At 39.1% G+C, this 17397-nt stretch overlaps 1 protein-coding gene across 1 annotated transcript in view; it reads left to right on the top strand.

The window, feature by feature from the left end:
• LOC150087390 (uncharacterized) overlaps positions 1 to 17397 on the top strand; it is a 208233-nt gene that overhangs the window by 44188 nt on the left and 146648 nt on the right. The window contains exons 3-4 of the mRNA XM_090372039.1: positions 989 to 1049; positions 7546 to 7640. Of these exons, the coding sequence (XP_090228165.1) occupies positions 989 to 1049; positions 7546 to 7640 (156 nt within the window). The remainder of the gene's footprint in view (positions 1 to 988; positions 1050 to 7545; positions 7641 to 17397) is intronic.

Genomic DNA, 17397 nt, shown 5'->3' with positions numbered 1-17397 from the left:
GATACCAAGGTTGGCAGGTTTCGTAATGATAGTATGCTACTGCAACAGGATCTGAAAATGTTGAGCAGATGGGCTGAGAGGTGGCAACTGAAGTTTAACATTGACAAATGTAAAGTACTGCTTATGGGAAGCAGTAACCCCAGAATAACCTATCAACTGGGTGGTACTACACTCAGAGTAGTGGAGAACGAAAAGGACCTTGGGGTAATTGTGCAGTCAGATATGGAGTTGGTTCATCCCACAGTGCCAATTCTGCTTACCAAAAGTGGCCCACTGGGCATCCACATCCTTTTGTCCGGGCTTCGAATTAAGCAAGCCGGGACTTCTCACCCATTTAAAGTTTGAGATAGGTTGAGGGCATTTCAGCCCCAAGGCCTCTAACCATTCGCTTTACCAGATGAGACCGATTCCCTCGAGCGCCTGCTTCGGAGGGAACCTGCTACTAGATGGTTCGATTAGTCTTTTGCCCCTATACCTGGGTCTGACGATCGATTACTGACTCAAGTCCAAGTCTGCTTATGCAGACTTGGATGATTTAAGTTCCAGGTCAATGGTTTGGTGATATGTTATTAGTTCTGAGATCTACAGAAAAGCTTCCTTGGAGGACTCAGATGTACTTTGAGCATACTCTGTGGTGATGAACATCTATTTATTTCCCAACTGTATCTTGAACCTGCCTTGAGGAATTAAAGCTTAAAATTGTAAAGGAAACATGGGTGCTCTGTATGTGAACAGCTTGCTAGATGAAGCAACAATTGGAAGTTATATTTTTCATTTTGTTCAAAATTTTGATTGGGTTCATGTATAGAACACTGCTCTGTGCAGAATTTAATATGAATTACCTCATGTAGTAAATATTTTCTCTTTGCTGCTTATCTTTATATGTATTAAGTTATCTGGATCTGCAAGTCAAAATATAGTGTGTTGTATCTTTCTTACACTTCTCTAAACAGTTATCTTAGTAATCAAAACTTTCAATCTGTTTCAGTATGAAAGAATTAAGCAGGACTATGAAGAAAAAGAGACCATTTTGGAAAATTTTCAAAAAGGTAAAAATAAAAATTTGTATGTAAGAAAACGTACTTGAACACATGGCATTTTGCTTAATAGATGTCATAGATAAATTTCAGTTATAAATAAATTTTGTTTAATAATGTCATCATATTTGCTTTCCAATATACATATACCACTCTTGCATTACATGCATGAAAATCTATTTTGTGTTTGTGAACAAACAACATGAAAGGTGTTTATTCACCTTTTACTTAAAATAAAATAATAAAAATATTTGTTAATTCATTAATTTGTCCATTTTTAATATATTAAACTTAGATAAAAGTCCTTAATATTTTTCCAGTTAAATTTATGAGTAGCTTTTAACCTAACAGTGATTGTGAAAATCAGTTGCCAAGAGGTGCCACACCACTTATCAGGTAGTGTTGGCACCTGATAGATGCCAGTTTTCTTTTAATTTTTGAAAATATTTTGGGATTTAAATTCTGCTTTGACATTACCAGTATTTCATCTTTTCTGGATGGTTTGTATTGTATATACCTTTTAATTTTTTAATAAATTATTAAATGTTTTATTTTTTTAAAAAAATGCTTCATCTTTATTATTTTCACATATTTTCAATGAAAATCAAGAAAAAAATTAATTCTACTAAAAATTTAAAATATAGTTTAGACAAGGGGCTCACATCTGGTGAGTATGGGCTTGGCACACCCAGGGTCCTGAGCTAGATATCATCATTCTTCACGTTCTTGGTGATTCCTTTCTGCTTCTCTCTCTCTCTCTCTCTCTCTCTCTCTCTCTCTCTCTCTCTCTGTGTAACTGGGAAATTTATTTTGGCTGGTGCACCATAAGTATCAGGCTTCCTTGCACCATATGGCTAATAATAATAATAATTATTATTGTTATTATTACTGTGCTGCCATAGCAGCCACTAGGATTAATGGAAAAGAAACGAGAGACCAGCAGCAGAAGAACCGAAAACAGAAGGAACCGCCAGCTTGGGAAAGACTTCAGCAGAAGATAGAAGAATTAAAAGTCAAGATAGGTCAGTTGACCCAGTACCAACAGGCTAATAGAAGTAAGAAATTGATTGGAAAGATGAAGAGCATCCTCAAGAGAGACAGCACCCACAGCAAACATGAGACCAGACATCAGAGAATAGGAGAATACTTAGACACACTGAAGCAGAACCTCCTCGCATTCAGCAAGAGACTACACCGATACAAAGTGAGCCCCCAGAGGAAAATAAACAATGGAATCTTCGATGAGCACCAAAGAACCTTCTACAGGAAACTGAGTGAAAATGAGAAAGCAGGAAATGGACCACCTGAGAAGAAGACGATTGAAGAGTTCTGGGGAAATATCTGGAGCAGTGAAGTAAGACATAATAGCAAAGCACCCTGGATAGAAGTAGAACAGAAGAAAACAAAGGACATACAAGAGATGAGAGAGTGGGAGATTCGAGAAGAAGTAAAACAGTCAATCGGGAACACCCACAGCTGGTGAACCCTGGGAATTGATAACATCCACAACTACTGGTACAAGAAACTCACCTGCACACACAAGCACCTAGCAGAGCAATTCACTCGAATGATAAGGCACTCGGAAACAATCCCGAAGTTTCTCACTGAAGGAGTCGCATATCTGAAGCCTAAAGATGAAGATACAAGAAACCCAGAGAAATACAGGCCAATCACATGTCTCCCAACGATGTACAAGATCCTGACCAGCTGCATAACTAAGAAGATATCAGACCACTTAGAGAGTCAGAACATAATGGCCGAACAGCAGAAAGGATGCAAGCGTGGAAGCAAAGGATGCAAGGAGCAATTAATCATAGATGCCGCAGTTATGGGGAAGCCTTCAAGAAGCGCTGCAACCTATACACAGCCTACATTGATTACTGCAAGGCCTTCAACTCCATACCTTATAGCTGGCTAATAGAGACCCTGAAGATCTAAAAGGTCAATCCGATAGTAACAAACTTCCTAGTAGCAACAATGGCGAAATGGAGTACCACCATTAAGGTCGAGAACGTCACAACCAGACCAATCCCCATCAGAAGACGAATCTTTCAGGGAGATGCTCTGAGCCCACTATGGTTCTGTCTAGCACTCAACCCACTATCCACCATGCTCAATGGCAACAAATATGGATATAACCGCAAAGAAGGAAGAAAGAACCTGTACACCCTCACTCACCTGATGTACATGGATGACATAAAGTTCTACGCAGCAACTGATAAGCAAATACTCTGGATCACCAAAGAATTCAGCAAGGATGTCAGGATGGAATTTGGTCTAGAAAAATGCAAGACCCACACACTGCACCAGGGAAAATTAGTTGGCCGAAACTGCCAGCTTTTTTTTTTTTTTTTTTTTTTTGGTAGTTGTTGGCACATAGGCTTCTGTGGCCATAATGCACCTCCCAAGGTTTTTGCAGTACTTTGATCCAAGCCCAAGGCGGGAATCGAACCCGCGACCTTTGGGTTGCCAGGGAGGCACTTTACCCACCCGGCTAGCCCGGTCAACTGCCAGCTGCTGACTGGATAAATAGATCGAAGCTATGACAGAAGGAGAGACCTACAAATACCTAGGGATGATGCAGGCTGAGCAGTTGGAACACAAGGAAATCAAGAAGTGCCTGACCGAAAAATATCATCAGCGACTCAGAAGCCTGCTGAAAGCAAAATTGAACAGTGGGAACATAGTTAAAGCCATAAACACCTATGCAGCTCCAGTAATAACATACACATTCATCATAGATTGGACTAACACCGAGCTAGAAGATATCATGCGAAAGACTAGGACAATGATGACCAAGAGTCGCCAACACCACCTGAAGTCAGCAGTGGAGAGAATAACAATACCTCAGAAAGAGGGAGGAAGGGGCCTGATAGACCCCTCAACCTAAGAGAGGAAACCCCCTCCTGCCCAAACGGTACAAGAAATGAAGGTAGAAAGATGGGCAAAGAAGACACTCCATGGCAGACACTACAAGGACCTCCATCGAGATCATTGATAACATTGCTTCCAATGCATGGCTCACAAGCAGGACGCTCTTCCTCGAGACTGAAGGATTCGTGCTGGCCATCCAAGACCAGGTAATCAACACCAGAAACTATAGAAAATACATCACAAAGGAGCCCGGAATGTCAGGTGACACATGTCGATGATCCCACCTGGCCTCGGAAACGATCCAACACATCACCGCGGGGTGCAAGGTGATCACCCAGACTGAGTACACTCATAGACATAACCAGGTAGCCAGGATAATGCATCAGAAGCTAGTGAGGCAATACCAGTTAACCAAAGAAAGTGTACCATACTACAAGTACGAACCCCAGGTAGTACTAGAGACCTGAACCCACAAACTGTACTAGGACCGCACCATAATAACGGATAAGACCATCCCACACAACAGACCAGACATAACCCTTGTGGACAAGATGGAAAAGGCTACCTACCTGATTGACATAGCGATGCCCAATCTGATTGACACGAGATCAAGGAGATATGGCATATACAAGAAGTATCAACCATCCCAATCATCGTGTCAACAACCGTATGGTACCAAAGACGCTACATAGCAGCAATAGATCTAACCTCAGGGGCTCACATCTGGTGAGTATGGGCTTGGCACACGCAGGGTCCTGAGCTGGATATCATCATTCTTCTCTTTCTTGGTGATTCCCTTCTACTTTTGTGTGTGTTTTTGTTGGTTTTGTCTGGTGCAGCATAAGCCTTAGGTTTCCTTGCACCATATAGCTAATAATAATAGTCTCCCAGAGAATATCTACAAGGAACTCCAGAAAGTCGCAATCCTGAACACCTGTAGGATAGTCAGATTTCCTCGACCGACAGTAACACCAGACATTACAACCACCCTGTTTACTTGGTAACAGTACCCGTCACGGAGTGGAATCCCCCAATCAGGGAGAAATAATATAAGAGCAACAACAACAATAATAAGACATAGACTTGAATCTATTTAGTTCCAGCCGACCGGGTGAGTAAAGTGACTGCCTGGCAACCCAAAGGTCGCGGGTTTGAATCCCGCCTCAGGCTTGGATCAAAGTACTGCAAAAACCTTGGGAGGTGCATTATGGCCACAGAAGCCGATGTGCCAACTACTACCAAACAAAAAAAAAAAAAAAAAAAATTTAGTTCCAACCATTTTCCAATTGAAAAGATTGGCAAGTGCTTGCAATTTTTAAATGTGCATATGCATTTGTTTGTTTTTGTTGTTTGGTTTTTAGGAGCATTAGCAACTAAGGCCATATTGCTCCGGGATATGCGGTGGTCATTCCCTGACCTTTCCGCATCCTCCATATTTGGTGGTGACGGGCTCGAACCCCGGTCTAATCAAGAAGCGTGTGCTATGCACTGCTGCTCCTTCCCACCTGGCTACGGAGGCGCCTGCATATGCATTTATTTCTACTTATGTGTATGTACGTTAGATATTTCCATTCACTTCCGTTTTCAAAGTTTATTTTAAATTTCGTGTACGGTAAACATGCCAAATTCTAAACATACACATCTCATTTCCCACACAGTGAGAAATGAGATGTGTGTGAAGATACATACCTCCATCTCTCACTTCCATCTTGAGTGGATATTGTGTTTCTTTTCCTGTTTTATTTATGCAAAAGCAGTAATCATTTCACCAATGAAGCATGAGGAACTTTAGATCGTGTGAAGCTGTAGATATTTATTTAACTTAGAGTACAGTGGAATGCAGTAACCTTGGACTTTAGACAATATACACTTGAAACTTCATTGTTATGTTTGCATCTATAATGTCCTCCCATGTTACCCTTAAAGAAAATAGTTGCAGAAATGGTGGTGCAGCACCTGACAAATTCCTGCATTCATTTACTCTGCAATAAACCTTAAAAATCTAGGAACTGTTACAGTAAAAGTTTGACTATATTTTTGGAATCTATAAAAAATTTTCAGGTTTGTAATCATTAAAGAATAATGCAGGAATCTTATTTTTAAGATGCACACCCCTCAGGTCCCATTCCACTACTGCAAGTTAATTACTGTAATGTAATTATGTTTGCGATAAACACAGCTTTTGTCAACATAAATGAATGATCTAAATAGAGCCGAATTATACAGGGTCATCAAAAAAGCTGTCCATGATTTCTCTTTTAACTATCTTTGGAAATACTTGATCGATTGCTGTGATCATAGCAGCAAACAGTGTGGTAACTCACTAAGTTTCATTTGACACCTCAACAATGACCTTTGCTGCCCCGTGAGCTGTTGCAGAATGACTCCTATGCGCACCACCTTAGTCAGTGTCAGTAAGATGCCAACCATGCAACAGAAAGCGCAGTATGTGTTGTGGTATGCTGAATTTAAATCTGTCATAACAGTGCAACTTCAATACTAACATACTTACAGACAAGATGTGCCAACAGACAAGACTATAATATGTTGGTTTAATCAGTTTAAGGAAACTGGCAGTGGCCATCTTACTGACACTGACTGAGGCAGTGCATGTAGGAGTCATTCTGTGCACACTCACAGCACAGCCAAGGTCATTGTTGAGGTGTCAAATAAAATGTGAGTTATCACACTGTTTGCTGCTACGATCACAGCAATCAATCAAATATTTCAGAAGACAATTAAAAGGGAAATTACGGACACTTTTTTTCTATGACCCTGTGTAGGAGTAAAACTATTTCAAGTTGGACCAATATTTAATTTTTTTGGAGAAATCAGTAACAAGATTCTCTATTTTTAGATGCATCTTATAATAATGCAGAAATACTTATTAATGTTATTTTAATACAGGTTAATTTAAAGTTTGCAAACTAAGTGCAACTGTGGAAACACATGTTATGCATTTCTTCTTGATATCTTATTGTATGACTTTAGGGTGTGTGTGTGTGTGTGTGTACTTTTAGGATCAATTCTAAACCTGAAAACAATGAAAAAAAAAAAGAAAGAGCAAGTTTTTATATAAACTTGCATTTGCTGTGAAATTGCTATGGAGCTATGGCAGTTTGAATTTTTAGAAGTGGCTATGGAATTTTGAATAGTAAAAAAAATAAGTAAGATTAAACAGACTCATACCTGGTATGAATAAACATTTTAATAGGTGTATATATCTGCTTATTCTTGTTATTTATTATGTTTTTTTAACCATACCTGGTATGGTTAAAAATAAAGAAAAAAAAATAACAAGAATAATACTTAAACTCCAAGCAAGCCAGTTTTTTTATTTTTTATGTAATTTTTTAAAGTAAAACAGCCTTATATTCCCTGACCATTCAGAATCACAAGAGTGACTTTTTTTTCCTTATTTTTTTTTTTCACATACTTTTGAAACACCCTATATAGCAACTAGTTTTAATTAAGAAATTCCTGAATTGAAAATGAAATTAATGGATGTATTTAATCAGTATGCATTTCAAAAATAGCAGTGAATTAATGCTGATTTTTAAAATGAACCAGTTATGAAACCCTAAATTTATTATTTAAAAAATCTAAACCTTAATTTTATTTTTTTGTGATTTAGTGTCAGAAGCTGTTGTTGAAGAATATGATTCTCTGAAAACAAAATATGAATTAGAAACAGAAGCTGCCAATGAAGCTATAAAGAGAGCTACAAAAGTAAATATAATCTTTTGGAAAACATATTTTGAATTAGCTCTGAAGAGCTATTTATCAACTATTATGTTAATTTATGTTAACCATGTTAGCCCTCAATCATCTGACCGTTATGTTGGATGATTGAGGACTTTGAACTCATTAGACCCGTAGCAGTTTTTTAATTATTTATTTGCTATATTGTATATTTGTGATAATAGCGGAACATTCATCCCTTAACTCATTCCACCATTTTTGAGATGTTGTGAATAATGGTTGTTTGGATTATTGAAAAATACTTCTCTGTATCATATTCAGTTCTTGTAATGTGTAAAAGTTCTCTGTATAGCCATTTTGTTTTAAATAAACCCAAAGTAAAAATCCAGCTGGTGATACCTTGTGTTCTTTAATGCCTGTATGGATGATAGTTGCAATATGGATAGTGGTCTCATTTTGCCGGAAAAATCAGTCTTATTCATTAAAAATCTGAAGCATGATTTTAATTTCTGGTAATACACTTCATTTCATGTTTCCCAGAAATATAATGTAGGTTAATACACCCGATTTGGGTTTTTAAGGCATACAGTTGACTATTCTTAAAAACTGTTCTGGTCAGAGTAGCCAAGCATGAGATGTGCTTCCCATATTCTGCGACCTGTGAAAATTTGGAAAGGGGATCCTGGTGGTTGAGAGGCCCAGCTTCAACACACCACTTTGGCTCCTGCTTCAACAAAACGGGTGGTCCTGAATGACTTGGCCAGGATCAATCCACTATTGGGCTCATGTGCAAGGGCCAACCGTGTCTATGCCATGCCTCTACTCATGTAGTCCTAGAAACAGGATTCAGGCTGGCTGAGGTGTGGGTGTAGTGTCTGGGTAGCCCTGCCATCCCACTCCAGAGTGCATTTATTGCTTGCTTGGTAGTGGGTATCCCATTTGAACTCCATGGGTTGGGGAGCCCAGGCATTGAACTATAAAAAAAAAAAAAAAAAACACTATGAATCCTGATACTAAATTTTTCTTCTGAGACCCCTAGCAAAAAAATATACAAATGAATCAGAAAACGCTACCTCAGCAAAAAGACTCAGAACCAAAGATACATCAGTTCCCCAACACCTTGATACCTGACTGTTCCTTCCACCAATGAAAAGTACATAGGAAAAATGTTGCCCTTCTTCATCCAGAAAGATTGAGAAGGGTTAGCAGTCTCACCCAATTGGGTGAGACTGCTAAGGAGTGACAAGGAGTGACAACTGCAAAGAGAATGTTCATACGTAGGAATGGGAATCCAGTCCTGACTAGAAACTTCGTCCTTATTTTTAATACATCAACAATAATATTTTTGTATTATTTTAATATACCTTCTACAAAGATTAAAGCTCATTATTTTAACTGTGCACTATATCCATATGTCCCAAACCCATTAAGGTGCTTCAAGTACCAGAAATATGGACATTTGCATATGGCCTGCTGTGGTGCCCTTGCATGTGTAAAATGTGGTGCAAAGGCCCATGAGATATCATGTAAAGCTGCAAAACCCATCTTCATTAATTGCCAAGGAGAGCATTCTGTGTATTCTTGAGCATGCCAGAGGTGGAAGGAAGAAAAGGAAATACAACGTCTAAAGGCAGAGCTCAACATCTCATATCAGAAAAGCAGTTAAACCACTAAGTAGCAATAAGGCAACATATGTTGAAAAGGTTGCCAAGAAATCTTCGATCAGGAACCAAACAGAAATGACTGTTCCACTGAAAGTCATTCATGCCCATTGCCTGCTGCTTACTTATCTCAGAAAAACCAACACAGCTTCCACTCCAATATCAATACCTCCTTGTGCTCCAGCATTACAAAAATTGCGCATTAAAGTAATAGTACCAAAAACTCAACTGCCAAGAGTGGTATACAAGAAAAAAAACAGATGTTGAAACAAAGTAGGTACCTGATGACTCAGTCCTGGTCCTCTTTGTAGAGGACACAGTACAGCATCCATGCTTCCCCATAAGAGATAAATCTAAGACTGATAAAAGTAAGCCCTCAGCACTTCAGAAGTTAACTGGCAGATCCACCAAGCCCACATAATGGTTAAATTCCTACTGTGGAATTGTTGTAGATTTTGGCAAAATGCAGAAGACATCAAGGCACTCCTTCAAAAGCACAAACCATCCTGCTTTTGCTTACAGGAGACTTAAGGGCAAATGATGATCCCAGCATGCATAATATTACTATTATTCATGAGAATAGAATTGTGGATGCCCCTGCTCACAGAGAAGTTGCAATCCTCAAGGGCAGCTAGGCCCCATTTCAGCCTCTGCGACTTATAACCAGTATAGAGGCTATAGCAGTTTGCCTTGCAGTGGAGTTTTTTTTTTTTTTTTTTAACCATTTGCTCCATATATTTGCTGCCTTGGACTGACATACCCCAGAAAGACCTTAATGATCTTGTTATGCAGTTGTTCCCCATCCCCCACACTTTCTTACTTCTTGGGGATTTTAATGGGCATAACACCTGTGGGGGCTACGCTAACATCAGTGGAAGGGGATAAATCATAGAGCATATGCTCACTGACAATGGCCTCTCCATTCTAGATGTGCAAACACTTTCTTCCACATGCTTACCCATACTCTTTCTGCCATTGATCTGTCTGTCTGCTCCCTTTTTCTCCTCCCTTCACTTATTTGGGAGGTGGAGGAGAACCCATATGGAAGTGATCACTTCCCTCTGATAACTACTGTAATTAGTGGGAGACCATGTCTTCCATTTAGGTTATTGTGATGGAAGATTGATCAGGCTGATTGGAATGCCTTTCAACATCTGGCAAAACTTGACATTGCCACAGTAAGTCAGGAGCCTCTCAATGATGCAGTCATGTGCATCACAAAAAAATATCATCCATGCAATTGCAGTTCCAAAGACCCAGAATTAATGCTTAGACCAGGCTTGGCCAACCCAAATCATTCTGTGGGCCACCTTGGTGAACTACAATTTTCCACGGGCCACACATAAAACAATCTTTTAAAAATAAAAAATTGAATGTCATAAAAATTTATTTTATTCATTCATTTTTATTATACATGGTGATTCACTACCAGTGCGACAAACTTTCAGGAGGTGTAGGGGGCACAAAGGTGAATCGGAATCGCATAGCATTCCATGGTCTGAAATGCCTTCATCATGTGGTAGAGGACGTTGAACGGGAGGTCGCGTGAACAGCGATCCCACTGGAAGTCAGCATTTGCAAACGGTTTCTGTTGAAGAAACCAAGTAGCAAAAGTCCTCCGGAGTGGATAATCTGCAGGCTCCAATGATTGGACGCGTTGCAGATGGTATGAACTCATTTGGTTTGTTGACAGTATTCTCCATACAGTGGATTGGGAAATATCCATCATTGGCCTATCGCTCGAGTACTCGTACTGTCTTCTGCAAGACGTAGGACATTCTCCTCATTGTCTGGCGTCCTCGTCGTTCGCTCTCGATTCATGGTACCTCTTGTGAAACAACCAGTCTCATGTAACCTTCTGTGCACACGTGCGAAAATCGTATGATGAGGAGCATGCCTGTGCGGGAAACGTTCCTGGTACAAGTGCAGAGCGGCGCGCCCGTTACAGTCCGCAGCTCCACACGCAAGGTGCATGTTGGCCAGCTCAACGTTTGAATACTCGTCCATCCTACTGCCTCGGGAACCGGTTCGCAAATGCTGACTTCCAGCGGGATCACTGTTCACGTGACCTCCCGTTCAACGTCCTCTACCGCATGACGAAGGCATTTCAGACCTTGCAATGTTATGTGATTCCGATTCATCTTTGTGCCCCCTACACCTCCTGCAAGTTTTTGCACTGGTAGGGAATCACCCTGTATATCTACATCAGCGTTTCCCAAATGGTGTTCCGCTGAACCCTGGGGTCCCGTGAAGTAAAGTTAAGGGTTCCGCAAAAAAAGAAAATTTCAAAACATTTTACACATTAAAAAGTTAAAAATACTGTAGGTACATTTATATCTGGTGGACGAGACAATATTTGGGTTAGGTCGCTTTTACTACACAGTTTGTGTACTAAACTGCCTTTGTAATTGTAATCCAGAACCTGCACATTACATAGACTGTATACTACCACACCTATCTACCTAAATACAGTACTAGGAAATGACATGCAAACGGCTGTGATTGGTTATGCTCTGCATTTGGATCTGTATTTCGCATGGTGGGACATTTTTTTTTTTTTTTTTGTATTTTTTTTTATACTAATAACAATAAACAAAGAATTTAAAGGTATTTGACCTTGAACCAAGAAATTTTTTGCCTGCACCGCATTTATTTATTTTTTTACGTGCTAAAAATATTCAAGGGTTTCCGTTATGTCGTACAAAATATAAAAGGGTTCCGCGACTAAATTTAATTGAGAAATGCTGATCTACATCAATGAAATATTTCCTTTTCTTTGCAGTCACTCAATTTTTTAAAATCAACTTCAATATTGGTAGTTGCACATCTTAATTGATTTTCCAGATTTTCATCTGTTATTGAAGCTCAACATTTATTTTTAATAAATTTCATTTTTGAAAAGAAAGTTTTGCAAATGTATGTGAATCTGAAGGCACTCAATTTTTTGTGCAAAAAATCTTAATTTGGGATACTTTTCCACCGTCACATGTGTTGTAAAAGTTGATTTTTGATGTCGTGGCATGAATGTGTTTTAATTCATTGTTGTACTGTAAATCAATTAATTCCATCTGTAGAGTTTCCAGGACAGTGGAAACGTCAATGTGAAACGGACAACAAAATATCTCAAACACTTTATCATATTTTGCAAGTTCTGAGAAATGAAGATCAAATGCTGCTGAAAGTTTTATTTCATCGGCAAACTTCAAGAAATTCCTATGATGACAGCTTTTAAAGTCATTTAACAATGGAAAATGTTGCACATTGTTATTTCTAAGTTTCCACTCAAACAACAATAATTTCATTTGGAATGCTTTGATATTGATTACAAGCATCGGTAATTATCTTGCCCCTGCAACTCCTCATTTAGTTGGTAATTTTTTTCGGTTATATCTACCAAAAAATATAGGTTTGAAAACCACTCTTCATCATTTCATCCAGAAATTGATACTTTCTCCTCGTTCATAAAAATTAATTTCTTCCCGTAACTCAAATCTTTTAAACATTTTCGGCGACTTAGCCATCCTTACTCCTGTCTAATCAAGTAAAATACATGATGTCACCATATTTGGAACATAATTCATTCAGGAATTCCTTTTAACTGGTGATGTTGAAGTGCATGTGATTGAATGTGGTTCACTCTTTTTATAACCACATCCATGACATGGTTCATAGACAACACTTGAGTGCATAAATTTTATTTATCAAACAGTATGAAAAATACATCACTGGTTTTAATGGTTCTTGCCTCCAACTCGTTCATAAACAGCTTTACACCTCCTTTATTGTTCCCTATCATAGCTGGTGCTCCATCTGTTGTTAATCCAGAAAGCACCTCTAATTGCATACTGTTGTTAGACAAACACTTTTATGGCTTGGAAAACATCTTCACCTTTAGTGATGTTTTTAAAGCTTAAAAGGTTTAGCATTTCTTCTGTCACTTGGAAAGAATTGTTAACTCCATAAATAAATGCTGCAAGTTGAAATGTGTCTGAAATATCCGTACTTTCGTTGAATGCTAAAGAATAAGCTTTGAATTCTTGAATCCAATCTTGCAAAGTCTCCACTATTTCAGCTGAAATATCATTAATGCAATGACATAGTTTGAAGCGACAGACTTATACTTGAAAATATTTTACTTTTATTGGGCTAAACATCTTTTATAACAGCTTCCAAACACTTTCACCAATTCCCCATCCGAAAATGGCTTTATTTTCTTTGCAATTAACAGTGCAACAGAGAATAGCTTGCTTGAAAAATGTTAGATAATTGCTGTAATGATGACCTAAACATCATTTGCTGAGCCTTTAATTCCAATTTAAGTGCAGCCAACTTAGGTTGTTTCAATACTTTATTGAATTTCACATACTTGCCATGGTTCATTTCATGATGTCTTTTAACATTGTTTTTCTTAAATACAGCGACTGTCTCTCTGCAAATGAAACATGTTAATCTGGAGTTCTCTACTGTGAAGAAGTAATTGTCTTCCCATGGTTGCTGAATTGTCTATTTTCCTCTGAAACCTTTTTTTTTTTTTTTTTTTTAATTCATTCTGATGTTGTTATTTGGTTTTTAGGAGCATTAGCAACTAAGGCCATATTACTCCAGGGATATGCGGTGGTCATTTCCTGACCTTTCCGCATCCTCCTTATTTGGTGGTCGTTGGCTCGAACCCCGGTCTAATCAAGAAGCAGTGTACTACACACTGCTGCTTCTGCCCACCTGGCTATGGAGGCGCCAATTAAATTCATTCTGAAAGGTCAAAAATAAATCTATTAATTAATATTTTATAGATATATTTAATGGCAACAAGTACATCTGCACTTCTTATTTAAACTTTTTCCACTAAAAATATTTTTCTAAAAAAAGTTTTTTATTCCTTTTGAGACATCCAGTCTTCTTTCCACTGTACCTATTGAATAGCTCACTCAACTTGCATGAGAAGATACAAATACTGTTCGGGACCGAGTTCTCCCTCCCTGGTGTTTCTGTGACACAATGTGGTTCGAAGAAGAGAAGGACTGGTGGGGATTCAGGGAAGTACAGCTGGTCTAGTATTATATTTCTCATTATTTATCGTGCCTAGTGCAGTTAGTGAATGATTTCCCACTGATATAGTCAGTAGTATAAAAATCATCTGGTGGGCCGCAAAAAAATAATATGGCGGGCCATGGGTTGGCCAGGCCTGGCTTAGAAAAAACAAAATCTCAATGGTAGCAGAGTCCAAATTCCAACAACTTATTTTTGACAAGAAGCTGACATTTCTACAACACATTCGTCAGCTAAAGACAAGGTGTGCCAGGGGGCTTAATATTCTATGGTCCCTTTTATCAACTTCATGGGGTGCAGATTGTTGTGCCTTATTTCAGCTCTTGTCTGTTCTGAACTTGATTATGGTTCTTGGGTTTATGCTTGTGCTAGAGACAGTGTGCTCCAATGGTTAGATCCACTCCACCACCATCCCATCCAGACTGCCACTGGAGCATTTCACACATCTGTCCAAAGCCCATATATTGAAGCAAATGAGCCATCTCTATGTTTTCGACGTAAGCAGTTGCTCCCTACAATATGTTTTTAAATTAGACTCTGCCTGGCAACCCTACATAGCCATCAGTTTTTGAATCGCAATGGGAAAATTTCTACAACATCCGTCAGACTGCCAACCAACCCTTTTGGTATACAAATTCAAGGGCTATTACGGGAACTGAATGTGACAGTAGACAACATTTCCAGTCACCAAGGTGACTCTTTCCACCCTGGCATGCCCATCTTCCAACTTGTGACTTCTCCTTCATGATGCGAGAGAAAGCTAACACACCACCATCTACCAGCAACTCTTTGCATCACGTTGAGCGCAGTATTTTGACTTCCTGCCACCCTGGCATGCCCATCTTCCAACTTGTGACTTCTCCTTCATGATGCGAGAGAAAGCTAACACACCACCATCTACCAGCAACTCTTTGCATCACGTTGAGCGCAGTATTTTGACTTCCTGCCACTCTATACAGATGGCTCAAGGTCAAAGTCATATGTGGGATCAGCTTTGGTCCTTCCACAAAAACTCTGCAATGAGATTCCACAAGAAACTAGCATATACACTGCAGAGTTGATGCAATAGAAATTGCTCTTGAGCACATTAAAAATAGCCATTACCAAAGGTATATGATATATAGTGATTCATCAAGTGTATTACCAACTCTTATTGATGAGGTATAATCCTTATCCAGTCCTGTCCCAAATTCGGCAGATGCTTTTTTTTTTTCTCTCCTTGAGTCAGAATTTGACATTAATTTCTGCCTTACTCCAAGCCACATTGGGATCAGGGGAAATGAATAAAGCTGATGCTATTGCAAAATCAGCTGCTCCCCTAGATAATTATTGCCTGTCAGTCCCCTGTGCAGACTGCAGGCAAACAATATGTGCCATATTATATTCCCAATGGCAAGATCATTGGCACAGATAGGCCATAAATAAACTAGATTAAGCCTGTAATCATTGCAATGGTAGTCCAGCCTATGCAGGGTCCAAAGAGAGGAAGTTGTTCTTGCTTGGCTCTGCATAGGTCACAGTCATCTGACACCCTCCTATTTTCTGAGGGCAGATGACCCACCTATGTGCGAGAACCATAAAACCATTCTAACCATTATTCATTTTTTTATTGAATGTCTGTTTTTTACCAGTGCATGTTGTTCATAGTTTACGGATTTTAGTAATCTGGCTGAACTATTTACACTCATCCAGATTTTAAATGACAAAGATACGTTTAATGTTTTTAACTTTTTATAGTCTATGCATTTATACACACTTATCCGAATTTATACTTTTTTATGTTGATATACATTTCCATCTTTTGACATGGTAGCCTGTTTAGGTTAGCAAATAGATTTTTGCCGTGTTTTTTTGACTTTGCTCAATATGGCCTTAGTTGCCAGTGCACCATAAAACACCAACCAACTACCATATTTCCCCATGTATAAGATGCTTCCATGTATAAGACGCACCTTAATTTTAGGGCCCGAAATTTGAAAAAAAAAACGTATTACATAAAGTTATTGAACTCAAGTTTTATTCATCGTAAAATTCATACAATGTCAAAACTCCCATCCATTAGCTTGTTCCCATCTGTGTCTGATGACGAATCACTGTCTTCATATGTTGCCTCATCCTCAGTTCCATCTATGGCATTTGAAATGCCACACTTTTTAAATAACTTGACAACGATCTCAATCTTGATATTATCCCAGGATCTTTTCACCTAGGTACAAACTTCTCCTATAGTAGGCGCCTCCGTAGCCAGGTGGGAAGGAGCAGCAGTGCGTAGCACACGCTTCTTGATTAGACCGGGGTTCGAGCCCGTCACCACCGAATACGGAGGATGCGGAAAGGTCAGGGAATGACCACCGCATATTCCCGGAGCAATATGGCCTTAGTTGCTAATGCTCCTAAAAACCAAACAACAACAACAACAACATCTCCTATAGTTGGTTTCTTCACTCTTCCTGCTGGTGTCAAATTGTCCCCAGAAGACTTCATCCATTGGTTCCATTCGTCTCTCATATCAGCTTTGAAGGGTTTGTTAATGCTGACATCAAGTGGTTGGAGCTGGTATGTTAAGGCATGACGGCAAGTTTTGTTTTTTGCTCTGCAGCAATTCTTCTTTGTATTTTTTGTTATGTGTGCCCTGAACTGATCAAGCACCAATAGGGCAGGTTTGCGTAAGAGCCCACCTGGTCTCCTGCTCCAAACTTTCTCAAACCAGATCTTCATCCCATACTGATCCATCCAACCCTTGTTGTGAACGTGGACAATCACTCCTCGAGGAATGTCTTCTTTTGGCATTGTTTTGCGTTTGAAAATCAGCATAGGAGGCAGCTTGGTTCTGTCGGCACAACAAGCTAGAACAAGTGTATAATGGCTCTTTTCATGTCCACTTGTCTTCACAGTTAGTTTTCACCCCCTTCTTATCAACAGTTCTGTTACTTGGGACATCAAATTGAAGGGGAACTTTGTCCATATTTGCAATCTGTCCCAACTCAAACTGATGTCTTCTGACATTGAATGACAAAACGATGAAATTCAAGGACCTTCTGCTCATAGCTTTCAGGCATCTTTTGGGCAAATCTGGT

Source organism: Mastigoproctus giganteus, chromosome 4 (genome assembly GCF_048544385.1).
Source record: "Mastigoproctus giganteus isolate SK-2022 chromosome 4, ASM4854438v1, whole genome shotgun sequence".
In the NCBI taxonomy this organism is placed as follows: domain Eukaryota; kingdom Metazoa; phylum Arthropoda; class Arachnida; order Uropygi; family Thelyphonidae; genus Mastigoproctus; species Mastigoproctus giganteus.
Note: the sequence above shows the minus strand (reverse complement) of the source record. Positions and strands in the feature narration are given on the sequence as shown.